Consider the following 20,992-nt stretch of genomic DNA (forward strand, 5'->3'; position numbering starts at 1 on the left):
CAAAGCAATCAAATAATTTTCGGTATATATTTATTTCAAAGTTAGTTTCACATGGTGTAAATATTTAATTCAGACTAGTTTCGAGGCCAACTTGGTCTCTTGGAGGTTCCACAGCGAAATGAGACAGGTAGTTTGACCTCTACGAAATTCTTTAAATCCAACTAGGAATGATGAATTACATGTACTTTGTTCTGGTATATCAGTCATTGTCAACCAAATTATGTATCTCTCGCTAGCATCAGCAGACACACAGGGCAACCCTGGCCCTGGCATCCATACTCATAGTAGTTGGAAGGACTACTTGCAGTAACAGTAATAGGGAGGAATCTGGCCTCCATAGCACACATTGCTATTGGCCTGGGATAAGTAGTTTGCACCAACAACTCCATCCAAGTTGGCATAGATAGTTTTTCCAGCCACAGTGGTTCATCTAAAATGAAAAAGAAAGGAAAAAAAGTTAAATTTGTTTTGATAAATCTTAATATGAGTTCTTGTTGGCCGACTTCATACCCAAAGTGACATGTTACAATAGTGAAAAAGTACACTGTATGTATAAAGTCCAGGCCAAATTCCCTTTTTTTGTCCAATTTAAAAAGTTTAACAGCGAGCGTGGTCAAAATCTGTCCATTTCTGGTGTCAAATTAAACAAGTACTCACGCATTGAGTGACATTTACTACTTGGAAAATGGTTCGTCCCATCCACAAAAACTGCTGACATTTCAAAAATCTATCTTTACACTAAAAAGGTTAATGTCATGACTTCAACATTTTATACCAGGGAAACTTAATGCTTAAAAAGCTTATGTCATGACTTCAACATTTTATACCAGGGAAACTTAATGCTTAAAAAGCTTATGTCATGACTTCAACATTTTATACCAGGGAAACTTAATGCTTAAAAAGCTTATGTCATGACTTCAACATTTTATACCAGGGAAACTTAATGCTTAAAAAGCTTATGTCATGACTTCAACATTTTATACCAGGGAAACTTAATGCTTAAAAAGCTTATGTCATGACTTCAACATTTTATACCAGGGAAACTGCAGGTTATTCAGTGACCTTCCAAATCGGTAGTCGTGAAGTTGTTCCACCTACATGTAAAACTTTCAGCGCTAATACCATCTCCACAACCGTGGCACACTCAAGTTTTCGACTTTTCAGCCCTCTTTAGCAGGTCTCCATAGCTCGTGGCGTCACATTTCAGTTGTGCATCGCAACAGGTTGACTCACTTTTCAGCCTGGCTGAACTGGATCTGAAATGGGAAAAAACACAAAACACTTCACAATATTATCTGACTGCACAACTCGTATACAAAGTATTGGAACATAACATCAACCTCAAAATGCCAGAGTGAGCAGAATTCTCACTTGATTCCATTATCGGTCTATCAATAAACTCCACGTATCAATATCTTTGATGGTGTGTATTCAACCATATTATGAAACAATCTATGAGAGTCTTCTAACAGTTAACAATTCTCATGCATGAACTATGATAACTTGGCATCCTCCGGTTTGGAACAAGGAAGTTTTGCCTTTGGCAATTGAAGAGAAAGATGTTGAAAATAAATGACTAGCAACACTCAGCTTGGACTGATCTTAGAGTGATATCCTGGATGACCAAATCACAAAATATTGAATCATCAGCATGGAGGAACTATTCGCTTCAGGCAGGAAAGTTCAAAGTACACAGAGACCGTGTTGTCTTTGGAATGTCTGTCCGGGTCACAGTGGGGATTACTGGAGCATGTCCTTTGTGCGTTAGATTTGAAAGTTTTTGACGTTTTTTTTGGGGTGATTAGATTTTTTGAAGAGTATCCTTGGTTCATCGGAGAAGCTCAAAATGTCCATGAACTAGACAGTTTGTTTTGTTTCAATAGTATTTTTTCCACAGGACCAGTGTTAGAAATATCTACAGGACATCATCTGGAGCATTTTAATACTAAAAACCCGATTATTTAAGTACTGGGGAGTCTACATTCTTTTGTCATATTTCTTAAGCAAACCCACTCATTATTTCTGTTAGAGTTGCTTCAGACCAGCCAACTCCAAAAAAGGGTAAATAGTATTATAACTGGACTTCAGAGTAATTTTGGTCAAACATGTCAAATGTTCTCGATATCAGAGTGATTTCTACTATCATCTAAAGTGCAATCCTTGTGCATTTCCTCTGCAAAATCCAGCAGTAGTCAAGACGCATGATTTTCATTAAATAAAGGTTGATCAAAAAGAGTATTGTTACCGTCACTCTAAAGTGTACTCACTGGTAGATCAGAATACTAGACATTTTTCTTGTTGTACCGTGGAGTATTATAGAGATCAGTGGCATAGTGGTTAGAGTTTCAGACTCATACTCAGGAGGTTGTGAGTTTGAAACAATTTGGATTTAGCGCTATGTAAGTCTCATGATTATCATTATCATGATTATAAATATCAATATATGGACATTTTTCTGTGGATGTTGGCCGGTATACTACCTGTCTCCTGAGACTAATTCCGCCGAGCTCCTCCTAAAGTTCCCAACAGCATTAACTGCAACTGTTGTATATTACGGTGCAATTCCTATCACTCTTGTCTGCGCAGTGAGCCAATCCAAAGCTATCCGACTAGCTGTAATTAAAATCTGGCAAATGCAAAGTTGATAAGGATGTCACAATAGAAGCGTTCCTTTTGTAGAACGACAGGTGATGACGATGCAATTGACAGCAGACTCATGTTTACTGTGTCTAAAGGTAGCAGCAGACGGACGATGGTTTTGTTTATCAATAGAGAATCAGCCAAGTCAAGAATTGGTTTGCAAACCACTCTTTTTTACGAATGTACCTTGTTTGCCTAGCCCTTTACATATTGATGTGCAAAACAATTCTTTTTTTAGAGAATTTGCGTAATACTGAATTTGCGTAATAATGAAACCTGGGCAAATGGACCATTCGATTTTTCAATATCTCACTTACTGTGTAGCTGCTGGGTGGTTATTTTTAAGGTTTTTCTGTTCAGAGGAGCAGATCATGGCAAAAATTGGCCTTGGGTGTTGTCGAAACTTTTCGAATATCTCATGTACTGTGTACCTCTCTGAAGCATCGCCAAGGCCTTTTCAGTTTCAGTTAGTTGCCATCTGCCCGGAGCCAATTTCAGTCATTATCCGTTTGACAGTATCTTTTGTCAACAGTCCTCAACAGCTCTACTTTGATAGCATAGAACTTTTTACAAGTTCTATGCAGTTTACGTCTTCATCGTCATGCCATTTGTTTTCCTCTTTCAGTTGAATCAGTTCTTGCATCTCGTACTGGCAGGCAAAATCTAATTTTAGACGTCAGTATATCAGACCGCAATTCTAAACCTACTGACCCAAAAGATGACATGTTTTGGATTTCAGAACCATTTGATTGATTACACAGAAACTCTTGACCTATTTGCCAAGAAGATCAAACTGATTTGGATTTCACTTTTTATGATGTCTTAAGAATGCAACAGAGCACTCATAATTGATTATACACAACAACAACAATATCAGGATTGTCGCTTCCTGGTCAATCCTTGAGCCATTTCGTCGTTCATGAGAAGGAATTGTAAATTTTGTAACATTTGATCACATTCGGAAAAAAATCAGGATGAATCTTACGGCGGTTAGATCAGCTGAGCAGTGTGACAATGTGTTGTTGAAATGCTTTTCTTTTGACAACGGCAATGTCAACATCCTCTTCGAGACAACGCACCATGAATCTACATACCTACCTTTTAAGACGATTATTTTGATTTCCTGCTTCACGCATGTCAATATAGTCTGGTCGGCGAAACGATTTCATCACAGGCAACTCGGTGTGGTATTTACTAGGCCAGCAGAATAATGACCCTGCTTGCCACCACGTGTCGCTACTAGTAATATCACACAGATACCGAGTTCCAGTAGTGATTTTAGACGGTGTTGCAAGACAGTTTTGGAAATGGCAAGTGAATTTCAGCCAGGTTTATGGTTACACCCTGTGCTAGTGCATTGTTCATTGCAGTTCAATGCCTTTTCAATTATCCTGTTTGGAAAAGTCACAATCCTACTGGAAGCCATTTATGTATGAAAAACCATCATATCTCATACCCAACCTTTAAAAGGCTTCAGGATATCTGTTTTAGCAAATGAATCCAATGACCTCCACTAGATATTTGAAATCTCCTCTTGATATTTTAAGCAGTGTTGACGATGTGTTTTTGTGTCCATCAGCTTTTGACAGTGGCAATGTTTAGAAACCCTCAGAAACACACACGCACCTTGAAATCGACATACATACCTTGAAAGCTGATTACGACAACCAGTTATTCAGTGTACTTTTAACATTTTCTCGGGCCGTCAAAATGTACCTAATCATTTCCTGTTCTAAGTCCGGCGTAGCTCAGCTGGATTCAGCCTGATGAACATGTGGACAAGAGGGCCAGCAATTAGGCTCCATTCAGAAACTCGTATTTGACTTAATGATGCATCAATTACTGTGATACCAATGTGGGAAGGGCATTATATTCCATGTACGAAATTCCTGTTTCCTGGCCTTTTACATGAGGTGGCATCATGCGTTTGGTTAATATGAATAAATAACAATCCCAACTTTTTCTTGCAAGTTTCGGTAGAAATTCTGAGATATTTACTGTTCCAGTCTCTCTTTCCCTCCAAGCAAAAACAGAAATGTCTTGATCCAAATTAGCCTAATGTGCATCATCATCATGACATTCCATTCAAACAAGGTGGGAAATTCATCATACCTAGGGCAGACGTTTTAAAATCAGCTCATTTTCCTTTAAAAAAATGTTTTAAGACTTTTTGTTTGTTTCAGAGGCTTGCGATCACAGTAAGTATACATCTAGACCCTGTGAATTTCCCACCCTACAAAAAATATCAATTCACGATTCTACAATACACCATTTATTATTGGGAGGTAAAAACCGAACACATTCTGGACATCCTAGTCTACTTTTTTCAGACAATTGCACGGAGCAGGGGACTCAGTCATTACTTCATTGAGTAGACTTTTCGAATACGGAATCGGACATGTACTAAGGCAGACTTACATCAACACAATATAACAACATTGTTAATTCATCATGAAAATTTCAATCTAATTAGTCTCTGTAACTCGGACGATAGCCATGATTTTCAGTGTGCTTCATCTCCGGTCCCGTCAATACCCACATTGCAAGATTTGTGCTGCCATGTAACTGCTTTTCTTCACCGTATAACAATATTAGGTCAGGGTAAATAGCTAGCCAGGTAAAAAGTAAAATATTTGCCAATTTGCAAAATGGTACCCTGGGCTGTGTTGGCCCAAACAATTGCCATTCTGCCTGTCCAGTAAATATTTTGTCTCGTTTGTAAAAAGTCCTCTCCACAAGTATTTGGTAACAAATCTTCCATATTTTGCAGGAATATATCATAAAAGTCTTTCTTGAATCCGTTCTAGGTTACATCCTCCTTGGTCGGCCTCGCGGTGGACCACCAAGATCACGAGGGGGGCCCCTAGATGGTGGCCCACCATGATCACGCGGTGGGCCCCGTGATGGTGGCCCATCTGATCGCGATCTCTTCGTCGGCGGTCCGCCCTCCCTCATCGCAGGGCGTCTGCTTCCAGCAGAGAAGCTGTCGCCACGCTCTCTTTCGTACGGACCTCCTCGTGACATCGGGGGACCCCCTGGCCCCCGGGATCCCGAGGGAGGACCTCGCGGTGGAGGGCCTCTTGAACTTGGGGAACCTAAACATTTTATAAAAGAAGGTTTGCGTAGTTATTTATGAATGATTAGAGCATGTCAAATCAAAATACCACAATTCTTTGTGTTAAAATTCTGTGATGTTGCTCAGTTGATCCAAATTTTGACCTAGTGAACTGAAGTACCAAGTCATTTAATTTCGCACTCAAAAAGGTTTTGTTCATTATCAATTGCATTTCATTAGATGTTGTGATCATTTTAGGTGCTAAGTGCCCACAAAACGTTGGTGACTTATGCGTAGCATAGATGCTGTCAACTCAGTCAAGTCTACTGCTCAGACAGGACCACGTTAAAGATCATCGCGACGAAAGTGAAATAATCTTATTTAACTCAAATGTATTGCGCATACACATATAGTTAAAACGACTTGTATTGCTGTACATGTATTCTTGGTAAACTTCTGAAAATAAACTTCTATGTTCGTTTATAATACAAGTACATGTGTTTCCTACGTGACGAATATATTGCAAATAGGATTCAAACGATTCGGCTCCCTAGCTTTTTCCACAACAACCGCAATAATCCGTTGAAACCACGAACTGGGGTGTATACAAAACTTATATTAGTCGCTAGATGACAAATGACTGCAATATCATAACTTTTCATCCTTCCATCTATGCCCATAAAAATTATCCTCAACTTGTCCGCAGTATCCAGCCAGTGACTTAGCCCAATTCCTCATGTGCGCACTTTAAGTAAAGATACACATTCCAGACTATCCTTTGCCACGTTTTTCATTTGAGCAAATGCATCTTAGGTTTTTTTTATACCATCCTGCAGAATTGTAATTTCTTCTCTTACACTCGAAGTCAAACACGTAATAAATAGACCATTGTTTGTAAAAGAAATTTTGGCAGCCCAATTGATCACAAGCTAAATAGTTAAATACGAGTTAACTTTGCTCAATCATTGAAATCTCCGAGATACCAGTACAGAAGTGTGTTTTTATAATTTTCTTTCACTGCACAATAGTCAATATTTTCAAGTGTATGAAATTATCATCACAAACACTATCATCACAAGACTTTCTTGGCCCATGTGATGTTCTGTCAATTAGTTATTGCGATAAAAACGCTTGATTCAGTTTTGCAGTGACTTTAATGTAGGTTGTGATATGCTATGCTGGCTAACTTATTTCCACAATATAAATTAATCCAAGTTTTTGATAACTGAATTCAAAATAATTTTGGTGTACCGTTAGCCAAAACTGAAGTGTACTGAACTTAAGACGCAATTCTATAGACACAAATTAATTGAATCGCAGTTTTTGAGGCTATTATTTTAAGTCATGAGCCAGTATAATTCAGCATCCACTGCTGAAATCTTATGAACTGCCTTACATCTCTCAAAGGTTTTTTAGAAAAGGTTTAAGTTTTTTGGCATGTGCTGAACCATTTTTTTACTTCATTCATCTGCTTGAGCACGAACAGAATACTATCCGACGTGTTCATCTGCTTGTCCGCCATAGAATCTACTTCAGTTTCATATTCATGTGCAGAATCAATCCTACTCTTACTTCATTTGAATGAATGCCTGCATCCTTTCTCATCTGCTTGTGCATGAACAGAATGCTACCCGACTGGTTCATGCGCTTGTCCTCCATGGAGACTACTTCAGATTCATAGGATCATGCGCTTGTCCGCCATAGAATCCACTTCAGTTTCATGTGCATGTGCAGAATCAATCCTACTCTTTCTTCATTTGAATGAATGTCTGCATCCTTTCTCATCTGCTTGTGCATGAACAGAATTCTAGTTCATTTGCATGTACTCCATAGACTACTTCAGATTCATCTGCATGTGCTGAAACACATCCTAATTTGACTTATTTGAATGCCTGCATCCTTTTGTATCTGGCTGTGCATGAACAGAATTTGACCAAACAGGATCATGCGCCTGTCCTCCATAGAAAGTACTTCAGATTCATGTGCATGTATTGTAATGAATCCTTCCTACTTCATTTGAATGCCTGCATCCTTTCTTATCTCCTCGTGCATGAACAGAATGCTACCCAACTGGTTCATGTGCTTGTCCTCGATAGAAAGTACTTCAGATTCATGTGCATGTATTGTAATGAATCCTTCCTACTTTATTAGAATGCCTGCATCCTTTCTCATCTGCTTGTTCATGAACAGAATGCTACCCGACTGGTTCATGCGCCTGTCCTCCATAGAAAGTACTTCAGTTTCATGTGCATGTACTGTAATCAATCCTTCCTACTTCATTAGAATGCCTGCATCCTTTCTCATCTGCTTGTGCATGAACAGAATGCTACTCGACTGGTTCATGCGCTTGTCCTCCATAGAAAGTACTTCAGTTTCATGTTCATGTACTGTAATCGATCCTTCCTACTTCATTAGAATGCCTGCATCCTTTCTCATCTCCTCGCGCATGAACAGAATGCTACCCGACTGGTTCATGCGCTTGTACACCATAGAGACTACTTCAGCTTCATGCGCATGTGCTGAATCCTTCCTACTACATTTGAATGCCTGCATCCTTTCTCATCTGCTTGTGCATAAATAGAATGCTACCCGACTGGTTCATGCGCTTGTCCACCATAGACTACTTTAGCTTCATGTGCATGTCCCGAATCCTTCCTACTTTATTAGAATGCCTGCATCCTTCCTCATCTGCTTGTGCATAAATAGAATGCTACCCGACTGGTTCATGCGCTTGTCCACCATAGAGACTACTTCAGTTTCATGTGCATGTATTGTAATGAATCCTTCCTACTTTATTAGAATGCCTGCATCCTTTCTCATCTATGTGCATAAACAGAATGCTACCCGACTGGTTCATGCGCTTGTCCACCATAGAGACTACTTCAGATTCATGTGTATGTATTGTAATGAATCCTTCCTACTTCATTTAAATGCCTGCATTCTTTCTTATCCGCTTGTGCATAAACAGAATGCTACCTGACTGGTTCATGCGCTTGTCCTCGATAGAAAGTACTTCAGTTTCATGTGTATGTATTGTAATGAATCCTTCCTACTTTATTAGAATGCCTGCATCCTTTCTCATCTATTTGCATGAACAGAATGCTACCCAACTGGTTCATGCGCTTGTCTACCATAGAGACTACTTCAGCTTCATGCGCATGTGCTAAATCCTTCCTACTACATTTGAATGCCTGCATCCTTTCTCATCTGCTTGTGCATGAACAGAATGCTACCCGACTGGCTCATGCGCTTGTCCACCATAGAGACTACTTCAGATTCATGCGCATGTGCTAAATCCTTCTTACTACATTTGAATGCCTGCATCCTTTCTCATCTGCTTGTGCATGAACAGAATGCTACCCAACTGGTTCATGTGCTTGTCCTCGATAGAAAGTACTTCAGTTTCATGTGCATGTATTGTAATGAATCCTTCCTACTTTATTAGAATGCCTGCATCCTTTCTCATCTGCTTGTGCATGAACAGAATGCTATCTGTCTAGTTCATGTGACTGTTCTCCATAGAGACTTCAGCTTCATGTGCATGTACTGAACCATATCTTCCCTTCATTCAAATGCCTATACCTTCTTATCAGCTCGTGCATCAACAGAATTGTACCCGAGAGGATAAAGTTCTTGTCCTCCATGGAGACTAACTCCAGTGATTGAATGAAGTCGACCTCAGCTTCATGTGCATGTTTTCACTCCCAACTTCTGCAGAGGCACTTATGATTAATCCTCACTGTCCTCATGATTATCAAAGCAATACTATCATCCTCAAATCACATTATACTCATCCAAAATATCCACGTCAAATACATTTCATTTTACATAATGATCTACTCCGGATTCCAGTTGCCTGTTTTAGACTTGAGACTGCTCCTGACATCTATTGGAAAACTGACCCAAAGCCAAAATATTAAAGCATACAAAATAGAAAGTCAGGGCCTTCCATATTCTCCCCAACTTGGCTCATTGAATTTTTGAAATAATTTGCACCAAACTACTTAGGATAGCAGCCTGGTAAAGCTTAGTGCCGAAATCTTATACCAGTAGTGTATCCCTATCTTATACTAGTAGTGTAGCCCTGAAAAAAAGAACTGGCAACAATATGCTTTGATAACTTTATCCACAAGATTCTTAATCACTGTAATCACAGTATCACAATGTTTTCCAGAAAGGCCGATTAATACTAAGGCTCAGATTGAAGAAATGAGGACAGCTTCCAAAATTACTCCCCACACCAGAATTTGGCACTTTTCTGAATTTCCCAAGTAACCGTTGACTTTCAACCAATCATAAGGTTAACACTACTGCTTTATGTGATCTGGACACCAGTCAATATCACAGATGGTTGAACACATAAGGGACACAATTTTTGATGACCACAAACCAATCAGTGGATAATAAGCTCAGCAAAGCGTAAGGTCACCGCTAAACCTGCAAGATTCGTCGTGACACATCCAATTTTCAGCTTACCAAAGTCGTCCCCCATGCTCTTGCTGCCGCTGTAAACATCATCTGAAACAAGGGAGAGCTGGCATTTACCCTCTAGCTGCAAGCGACATGCAAAGAACGTCATGTACATTTTAACAAACCTACGTCACACTACATTATACCGTAAATGTTTTTATTACAAAATGCCTATCAATGCCTTACAGTACACATTCACGAACATAACAGAGTAGACCACAATGGCCATACCTCAAGCCTGATACAAGGTCAATACACTCACTATACAATCCTGCACATGGCAAAGACGCATCACACGCGTATGGATATACTAATATCCATACGCGGCCCTAGGGGGCACCACCTTATGGAACCATTTCGTGTGACTGCAGTTACACCATGACATGCGAGTGACGTGCACAGCACGTCATACCAAACTAAAATTTTAATTCACAAAAAAAGTTAAGATTAATTTTTTCCCCCACCTTCTCCCAACATGTACCTCAAAACGAATCCTGGCGGACACCCTACCTCATCATGACACCAAAACTTGATTCAAATATGCTGCCAGTGCCATTGCTGATGCGATGTTCAGACAGTCAGAGGACAGATGGCCCTGTCCATTCTCAGCCCTCGCGTCAACCCAAACCATTATTGTGTAAATTCCCTCATAACATAACAAATATTCAAAGATTCTGATAATCTTACCTGCATATCGGCTTCTGCCAAATGTGTCATAATCCCCATTGGGACCGCGAGTTGTTTCGAACTCCCTGCTAGGCCTGGGCGCACCACCGTAGTCCCTGCTAGGTGCGTCGAACTCCCGGCTGCGAGGACCTGAAGAATATTCATCCGAAGACGGAGGGTAGCCCCTGAAAAATAGAAAGAGATGAAAACTAGTTTGTAATTCTGCATTCAGATTTTTTGAGACGCTAAACAGGCAGTCTGTTTTCAGAAACATAGCCGGCTGACCTAAAGAGTTCTGCGAAAGAGTCCCAGAGTTTGCGGTCATCTTCTGCCTTCTAAATTTTTGAGATGAGCACAGTCGGTCAGTTTTTAGTAACAAAGTCAGCTGTCCTATTATTCCAAGGGCGTTCTGCTACATAGACCCATATCTTTGTGGACACAGTAGTGTCCTTTGCCCAGTATCCCTCTCTGGTCTTCATTCCGAGCAGGTCTGAAGTACAAGAGTTAGTCTTCAGTTCCACGTCAACATTGACCAGATTCTCCTATTCCCATTCTGTGAACATGGTGTTCTAAACAGCTGTCTGGCCCAAATGTAAGGAAATTAAAAAGTCTCTTCACCTTGAACCACCACTGGAGAATCCCCTCTCCGGCTGCGCATAATCCCGGCCACTAGAGCTGTACTCGCCACGAGATCCACGACGGCTCATCTCCGACGAGCGGCCGAAGTCTGACGATGCACCCAAGTCCCTGCTGCTACTCAGGCCGGCAAATTCACGCGAGGACCGACTAGGTGGGGCCAAGTCTGATCGCAAGTCACCTCGGCTATAAAGAGAAAGAAAATTGAAATATGGACACTGAATTCTTAAAGTGAGCATTCTCAGACTGACAAAGTTAATCAGTAATGCTAGAAAGTACATAACAGGATATCTCTATACCTCAATCGTCTTGTGAAGTCATCTTACAACATTTTTCTTCACGAATCACTTCGCTGAAACAGAAGACATATTGCACCCCATACCCTGAACAAATAGTGGCCTACATGTAGTTATAAAGCACAGACCAAGCTGCATGCGAATCTACCTTCTCAATATTAACCAGCAACATAAGTCGTACTTCCACCCATCGAATCCCCGTGTCTTTTGCGCTTACACCATGTATTGCCGTGTCTATTAGCCCCATCGAGCTCGATGGGGCTAATCGGGGGCTAATTTAGATAGGTGGAATCTGAATAGACACGGTAATTGCAAGTTCTGAGATCTGGCGACAGATGGCGCGGTGTAGTTGCCTCGGTATTGCGCATGCGAAATTCCCCTCCAATGGGAAAGAAACACAGGAGAGCTCCCTACCTACAGCGCACCTGTCGCCGGGGCTATTAACCATTATCTAACACCACTGATAGGTGTAAGTGCGCCCCGGGTTTTTTGACACACGGCGAAGACACGGGTCTTGAAAAAACACGGGGTTTTATGATAGGTGGAACTACGACTATAAACTTATACAACAGTGACATTTGAATCACTGTCGCGCACTAACTAACCTGCTGCTATAATGGTCACGTGACCTCTCGCCGTAGTCGTCGCGTCCACCACTACTGTAACCGCGTGAAGCATACTCGCCACTGAAACGAACCATGCGATCGTGCAAATAAGCCAAGAAACCACTCCATGCTTTTATCAGTGAAATTTTTCAGGGGACGCTGATTCACACATTGCAAATCAAATTTGGTATGTTTTCATTCCATGACTTCCAAATCTAAATTATTGATACAGGGTTATGCTAAATTAAAATTGGGTCTAAGTGGCAATTTCACAAAAACACGAACGTTACTTTCACCCTGATCACAGTACATGTGTATGTGCCAATTGACTTCGAAACATGACGGAATATCGAAAATATAACAAAAGATTGACGCACAATCGAGTTAGTTTTTACTTCAAAAGAACATTCTGATTGGTTGATTCAGGAGGTGGGATTGGAAGCCAAGAAACTGAAGAATTTCTTAATCAATGCGATTAGCAAAATGTTGAAGAAATTTCAGCTAAGATTTTTACAACTCATTGCAAACCCTACACTTCCAAGAACCGAGGGAATTTTCACTGATTCCAAGATACTGTAATTCTCATTGGTTCCGATATACTGTAGAACGTGAAACAAAAAAACATCCAGACACCTTCTAATTTTCGCATCCAAAATAGTTAGCGTATCAAAATCACGTTGGCATCACAAAATGACCATCAAAACATTTTGTTTATAGTTCCGTCTATGCTATGTATTGTAAGACATTACTTCTATCAAATGAATTCACCAAAATTCTTGGAGGTGTTTAAGTAACGCTCATGAAGTTTGTCCAATATCGAAATATTCTTACCCATCTCTCATATCTCTGGAAGGATAAGAGTCACGTGGAGGATCTCGGCTAGGGTACGAATCTCTGCCTCGGTCAATGTAGTCATGTGACCGTGTGTGGAAGGATGGCGTATCTGGAGAGATAAGAGGAAGCAGGGTTTAATTTCTTGACATTCGACCACTTGACTATAACCTTTTGTGACTTATTCCAGAACCATGAGATTTAAGACTTGTGGCCTTACCAGTAGTTATTCAAACTTCACATTCAGCAATGAAAAACAACATCGAAGGCAAAGCAAAGCCAATAAATGATTCCCAGGACGTAATGCAGACAATATGTGACTCGCTCTACCAAAACTCGGCGCTTGTCGCATCTGAACTCGACAGGTTGATACGGACTTGTTGTTCATTTCCCTATTGTAGACCTTTTGTGAAATCTATTACAAACTGATTTGGTCACATTTCACAAAAGGTCTACAATAGGGAAATGAACAACAAGTCCGTATCAACCTGTCAAGTTCAGATGCGACAAGCGCCTAGTTTTGGTAGAGCGGGTCACATATTTGGAATGATTTAGCATCAAACACAGAAGTGGTTGTGGTGGTGGTGGGGGGGGGGGGGGGGGGGGGGCATTCCAAGAGGAGAGGAACCCACAGCACCATAAGGGAACGAGTTTACAAACCCACAGCCCAAAAAAGGTCATCATTTCACGAAAATAAGTACATTATCTTTTGGACTAGTAGTTAAATGCAATCAAACTGGGTCATTTCCGATCCGGAATTTTTAATTTTTACCAAAATTGGCCACCTAGGTCAAATCACAGTGGCCACAAAACGCGGCGGTCAACGAAATTATCTGTAGCAAGTATAACAGCAAAACAATATTACCAACACGTTTTTTACAATTTTGAAGCGTCAAAGGAAAGAGAATTTCCCATTCCCATTTGCATGGAACTAGTCGGAAATAAACACCTTGACAGCAATATATAAAGCATTGATAAAAGCTACCACAACAAAAGAACAAAGATTCTGCCCAAAACCGCGTCTTACTTGAGGATAGTCACACCCACGAAATAATAAATAATGTTTTTGAAAGGGGCAAGACAGTGTCAGAAGCAGCAAACAAAAAATAACCCTAACCTTGCGAAAGAGAAGCAGCAGCGACACTGAAACTGTCGGGCAGAAATACTTTACTAGAACTACCTCTCAAAGGTGGCCGTTCATCCCTGAAGGACGAAACTCGCTCTTCACGATATCCGCCCCGATCCTCGCGAATCGGACGACTTTCGCGCATCGGAGGACGCTCACTACGCATCGGTCGTTCCTCTCTGAGTGGAGGGCGTTCCTCTCTCATTGGGGGCCTCTCGTCCCTCATTGGTAGACGTTCGCGCATAATTGGCGGGCGTTCTTCGCGTCTTTCTCTCATCGGTGGCCCCCTCTCTTCACGCGGTGACAGCATTCTGTCATCCATCCGTGGTGGTCGCTCATCTTTGTAACCTGTAAAATAGCATAACAAGAAAATATAAGGAAAATTCAAAGTCACACCCTACCCTGATGTCAAGTCCACAATAGACTTACGCTAGCACTACAACAAACCTATCGACGAACAGATTCTGCTCTGATGACGACATACTTGCCCATTCTTTCACTTTTTTATCGTTTTATTGTTGAAAATTCAAGATGCCTTCACAGCAATGATAGCAGATAGTTTCAAAGACTGGGCGCAAAACGGCAACCTATGCGGTGCCCAGAGGCCCCAGACTTGGTCAGACGATATCGACCACACCACTGAACTCTGGGGATGTACTCACCCATTCCACGCCCTCTGCCTCCCCTCATGGGACCACGACCACGACTCATTCCTCGACGTTCACTGGGTATGCCACGGCTACAGCAAGCAAGAGATGACATAAAATCAGAAGGAGTGAAAATCTTGGTTGAAGATGACTGCAGGACTATTCCAGTGAGGCCAGCCATCTCAACTACACTGACCAAATGCTGATTAAACAGAAAATCTGTCCTTTTGCAAGACGACCCGAGTTTGGTTCCCACACTCAAGGATTCCTGTTGTAATCTGACCTGCCCCAGCCGTGATTCTTCCGACTCACGTCAGCCACAGGCTCTCCACAACTGAGTGTCTTGTTTCATAAAACTTGAATGAAAACTACCAATTTGAGACCAAGACTAGTGTCCTTAATAGAGAAGTTGTCTTTCTTAGAGAGGTGTCCGCTAAGGGAGGTTCCACTGTCTGGATATAATGGTCTTTTTCTCAAATTACCTCGTTCCATTTTCGTATCGACTTTCAAATCTTGGTCCAGGTGGACCTCCTCTACCCCTGGGTGCGCCTCGACCTCTCAGTGACATGCCTCTGGGCGGTCTTCCTCTGAATGATGGGGGTCCACTTGACTAGAAGAGAAATAGGCAAGATTAGTTTATTTCGTTCACCATATGATACATACTTGCCTTTATTTCAGCAGATGATACACAATTTTTGTCTTGGATAGCACATGTACGAACTTACAATGCCCGTGGGAATTCATATCATCCAGTAAAGTTTATAACCAAATAGACATCAAGAGTGAAATCAACAATGCTCAAAAGATCTTTTCCTATAGGGTTCCTTCAAGCAGCAAGACTTTCAGGCATGGAGGTTGTAAAATTTTAAACACACATCATCTTTCATTCATGTCTTTAACTGAAACTTGAGTTGCATGAATACTAATTTTTAATTAAGAAACAGCAAATATCTCGACAATACACAAAAGTCATGGAACTCTCTCCTCCTCAAAATTGCCTTCCCACATAGACACCCACAGTTACTAGATAACAAAATCAATATGTTTTTACGAGATTATCAATGCAGGCTCTTGGATGTTTTGAAGACTATTGGAATTACCCAAAAGATTTGATCTCAAAGAATTCACCAGGAGCAGGAACTGTGCTGATATTGTGGAGGTTATCTTGAAAATACATGTAACATTGAAATATTTCATCTAGATGGTTAGAATTCTCAAAGAGATTTCATATTTTACACAACTAAGGGAAAAGCCACCTGGACTAATATCGCCGACCCACAATTTGTCCGTAAAAATAATAGTGAAACAAAATTTACTCCGTTGTGTAAAAATGAATTTTCTCCAGAAAGATATGCGTCATTGGTTAAATCACATACAAGCTTATATATTTTAATGATACACATGCCAATCTTTCGGCTCAGCACTGATTCTGAAAGTTCACAGCAATAGCATTATGGTTTATTCTAAATCTCATCAGATGTCTCTAACATTTTTAATTAGGGTGGATTAGATCATCAAAGTGCAATAAAATCAGCGCTACATACCTTAGAATCCTCTCTGATACTCATAAAGATCCCTGCATAGTCAAATTCCACTCCCATTGTTTAGGTTTTTTCACTAATAGTTGATACGTAAGACCCTGGAGAGCTTTTGCTAATATTGCATGTAGTATTGAATTACTTTTTTCCTCTGAACGTTTTTCCAATCATTTGTAATTTATAGTTCCCTTGAGTTAATTATTTGTCTTACGGCTTGGAGTAAACGGTCATTTTGACCAGAAATCATTGCTAAATCTGTCATCATAAAGAGCTGTTCTCATATGTAAGACGTTTTCAAAATACTCAATGTTCCAATTGGCAATTAGATGACAGTTTGAGTTGTTGTTCAATACACCATTGTTGCCTACTACAATCTTCTTTCAAATTAATTTGTCCTTATTACTAATTGCTAATTACACACAATAACAGTGATGACAAGCTTATCACCGCCTCGAAAAGCTCTTTTGCTAGTTATTATTTTGTACTGTTGATAACACACTATAAACCAGAAAATTTAACCTTTTTAAAGGAGACAAGCTTTAGCTTGACACAAAATCTAAGCCTGTTGTGTAAGTGCTAAATCGACATTCAAAGCGTAGGCTAAAATGCAGTCGCTAATTAGGCTATCTGTTTTTGTTAGCAGACTCGGCTTGATACTGTTGTCAATCCACACAATGCATTCTATTTATGCATTCTATTCATTCTATTTATGCATTCTATTCATTCTATTTATGCATTCTATTTATGTTGTCTTTTTATACTTAACCCACCTGCCCATCCATGTTGATGATTTGGTGTACGACGCTCGATTCCGAGTTTGTGAAATATTTACTGATTCGTCTCTCCTGCTTTATACGCAAGTAGAGCTGTGAACAAGAAATGATATAGTGCCTTTGTAAGTTAGAAGTCTAAAATCTGACGGATGATTTGAAAACTGCAACGATACTTTTCATTTGTGTTACGACTGAATCCTAATTTATAAATTGCAATTCTTGGACTTACTCTGCATGCATTATCGTTCGAGACACCGCCTGAATTAGGTCATAGGAACACCACTGGTCAACATAACAAACATTTTCAGAATCAATTACCGCAGACTTGAAAATTTAATTTCATTATTTCTGATCTTCATCGAATAAAAATGGTAGTATCTCAAAATGTTTTAACCTCATTTATATAATGTTATAAACAAAATCGGATAGAAAAACTGCTTTCAGACAAATTAGAGTCAATGAAATTGGCAAGATTATTGTGGTATCATCATAGAAAATTAAATGTACAGAACTTGAAATAAAATTGTTTTTACATGTACATGTATCAATCACATCTTTCTACAACATTGTCAAATAGATATCTCAGCTAATGTAAATTTGCTAAATTGTTTCTCCTCTTTACTTATCAAGTCGTAAGAATCAATTTTGTAGGCCTACACTAAAGAAACTAATGCATAAAATCGACCAGTGTTAGTCTTGGATGGAAGAGACTCTGATATCTAAAACCCTTCACAATTTCTAACTAAAGTGGTTATTGTGCTAAGCCACTGCTTTTTAGCAACTCTCGTCAGTTTATCAACTTGAGACATCAATTGATTTGGAACAAAAACTTACAATTTATACAACATGCAGATTTAATCTAATTGCTTATGACGGGTTATACTATTGTAAAACGTTTGTGAATTGGTTTCTAAATGATCAATGAAATCAGTAATTATCCTCAGGCTAAAAATATCATGAATCTGGAGCACTTCTTACCAATACGATGTATCCCTCAAACGAATTGAGTTATTGTTTTTAGACGCCAAGACTTTAACCTGCAAGGGAATGTAAAATGTGTTAAGGCTGATGAAATGCTGTGAATTTTGTCTCGACAGTTGATATTCTAGTTTTTGCCAGGGGGGGTGGCTGTTCAGGGCGAAAACAAAGACTTCTCAAACCATTGTCATATCCGGGATCGAAGGTGAAGTTCCGAGGTAGTGTCTTTAGCACATCTGCAAAGGCGGGTAGACAATGGGTGATATGAATAAAGACTAGCAAATGCTTTTATCTAAATCTCCATGTATATTTACACTAGGCCTTCCTGTACAAAACCGGAGTAAAAGCATTTGCTAGTCTTTATTCATATCACCCATTGTTTGCAACGGACTAACGGTCAGTGATAGTGACACTACACAGACATGTGAGACAACTCGGCAGCTCCTGTTGACTTGCCCATACCCCAGTTAAGAAGTTAGCCCGGATATGATGATGATAGTGATACAGTTTTAGGCAATAGGAGACTGCTTAAATGTGGAATCGGGAATGATTGCCAACTGGCAAAGTGAGGATGCCGATTATTATGCAGATTTAGATTTGACTGCAACACAGTATTTTCTTTGAAGGAGATATGCTTTACAGGTCATATCCGCTACGTGCGAGACTATACTCAAACTGTACCATTGTCATATCCAGGTCAACTTGTTACGAGGGGTATTGTAGAATATACGGAGCAACTGCAGAATACCTGGGACACTCTGTGCTAAGTGATAGGAATGTGTACATAATGTACAGAGCTACCACTGTCCTGGCTATTCTGCAGTTAGGTCGAATATACAGTCAAAGAAGCCACAAAAGCACACCCAACACTGGCAACTGCAGACACAGTGCATTGGATTGGCAATGCCATACATTTACACACAGAAAAACGCGTGTAATTTTACCCAAAGCGAAACCCAATTTTAAATGATCAATTCTTTCTTCGTCAGCCATATTTACTCAATATTTTACAGCTTAATCATGACTGAAGACAAAATATATTCAATATGTAGTATTTATTTCTCGAGCAGTGGCTCATGAAAGGAGAAAATTACCAAAATTTGCAAAACACAAAGAAAATTTCAGAAAATTGGAGTTTGTATTGGTCCGGACCATCTGATACTATAGATAGATTTCTGACATTATAAAAATTGATAGTTTCATCTAACAATTTCATAGGTATAGATGACTATCAATAAATTACTGTTATATTAATCTCAATTGACACTAACTTTTTACAATGTTTTGAGTGATAACTGTAATTGAAATTAATTTATAATAATATTGTAATACCATTAATCATGGTTCCCAATAAGTACTCGATCGAACGGGTACGTGGTCCCGAACTGCGTAGACAATCTGCGCACTCGGTCCTGTAAGGTCTCGTTAGGTCTCGTTAGGGAGTTTTTCCCAAATGTACGCGATGATGACGTGCCCCATTAACAGGACGTAACATCTATTTTAAAATGCGTTTCCAAAGTGAATGCATGAGGACAACCCATTTGTGTCGTATATCACTTGAAACGCCCGATTCCCCTGATTCTGCAAGATGTTAAATCGGGCATTTTATTTCTTAAAATAAATCATAAGCGTCGCATTTGCTCCTAGCTCTGTTCACCATCCCAAATGGCAATATTGCCAATTGGGCCGGACAATCACGAAAACCCTCAAATATTATACATTTCTTCCTGAATAATTCTTACAGTTACCATTCTCCCCTGAAAGACAGTTGGTTACGCTACAAAAAAATCCCAAAAAAACGAAGGGTCAGCCATTGAACTTTTGAGATATGTTTAATTTTGCACAAATCAGCGAAAAACGCACCAACTGGCACTGGACGGCATTTCAACACGGGGCCGATGCACATCCCAAGTTCAGTTTACACATACGTCGGCAACAACAGTAAATACGTAGTTTCTTGTTAGCCGCCTATTGAGTAGCGCTCTAGGTTTCAGAAACTCCAAAAAAAATGTCTTTGCCAAAACAACTGCTGAATCAACACTGACATACTGTGAGGACCGAGAAATTAATGATTTTAGGAACTACGGTTAGATACAAAAAAGTCCCTAATGTCGTAATGAGACCTTAGGGAGTTTTTTCCCGAATATACGAGATGATGACGTGACGTGTCAACAGGACGTTACATCCTTTTTAAAATGCATTTCCAATGTGATTGTGATTCACCATGGTGAACGGTGCATTCACCATGGTGAACGGTGAATTCACCATGGAGCAGGCAGGACTGATTCGGCCTGGCTGTGACTATCCCATCTCTCTCATCATGCTGCTGTCAACACGGTGGAGCAGACAGGACTGATTCGGCCTGGCTGTGACTGTCTCATCCTTCTCACCATGATGACAACTTGGCAGAGCAGCCAACAAGACTGATGTAGCCTGGATGTGACTGTCTCATCTCTCTCACCATGTTGACAACTTGGCAGAGCGGCGGACAAGACTGATTCGGCCTGGCTGTGACTGTCCCATCTCTCCCATCATGTTGTAAACACGGTGGAGCAGCCAGGACTGATTCGGCCTTGCTGTGACTGTCTCATCTCTCTCACCATGTTGACAACTTGGCAGAGCAGCCAACAAGATTGATGTGGCCTGGCTGTGACTGTCTCATCTCTCTCATCATGTTGCCAACACGGTGGAGCAGCAAAGACTCTCTCACCATGTTGACAACTTGGCAGAG

The 20,992-nt window shown here is 40.2% G+C and overlaps 1 protein-coding gene across 7 annotated transcripts; it reads right to left on the reverse strand.

Moving 5' to 3' along the window:
* Positions 1-38: 38 nt before the first annotated feature.
* LOC135494462 (RNA-binding motif protein, X chromosome-like) lies at positions 39-19,413 on the reverse strand. Of its 7 annotated transcripts, XR_010448389.1 has the most exons (13): positions 19,356-19,413; positions 18,262-18,320; positions 17,281-17,376; positions 15,455-15,582; positions 14,988-15,064; positions 14,317-14,673; positions 13,200-13,311; positions 12,369-12,449; positions 11,450-11,653; positions 10,853-11,016; positions 10,172-10,213; positions 1,099-1,256; positions 47-430 (listed from the first exon to the last, which is right to left on the reverse strand). XR_010448389.1 is itself a non-coding variant. In XM_064782466.1 (12 exons), exons 3-12 carry the CDS (start codon positions 17,290-17,292, stop codon positions 1,237-1,239), a joined length of 1,197 nt encoding a protein of 398 aa, XP_064638536.1. In that variant the 5' UTR covers positions 17,293-17,376; positions 18,262-18,320; positions 19,356-19,413; the 3' UTR covers positions 39-1,236. The 7 variants fall into 7 exon arrangements, 6 of the variants coding, with proteins under 6 accessions (XP_064638536.1, XP_064638532.1, XP_064638530.1 ...); XM_064782466.1 differs by having other exon boundaries at positions 39-1,256; XM_064782462.1 differs by lacking the exons at positions 47-430; positions 1,099-1,256 and adding an exon at positions 4,897-5,735 and having other exon boundaries at positions 14,380-14,673.
* Between the last annotated feature and the right edge of the window lie 1,579 nt (positions 19,414-20,992).

The sequence above is a fragment of the Lineus longissimus genome, chromosome 10, assembly GCF_910592395.1.
Source record: "Lineus longissimus chromosome 10, tnLinLong1.2, whole genome shotgun sequence".
In the NCBI taxonomy this organism is placed as follows: Eukaryota; Metazoa; Nemertea; class Pilidiophora; order Heteronemertea; family Lineidae; genus Lineus; species Lineus longissimus.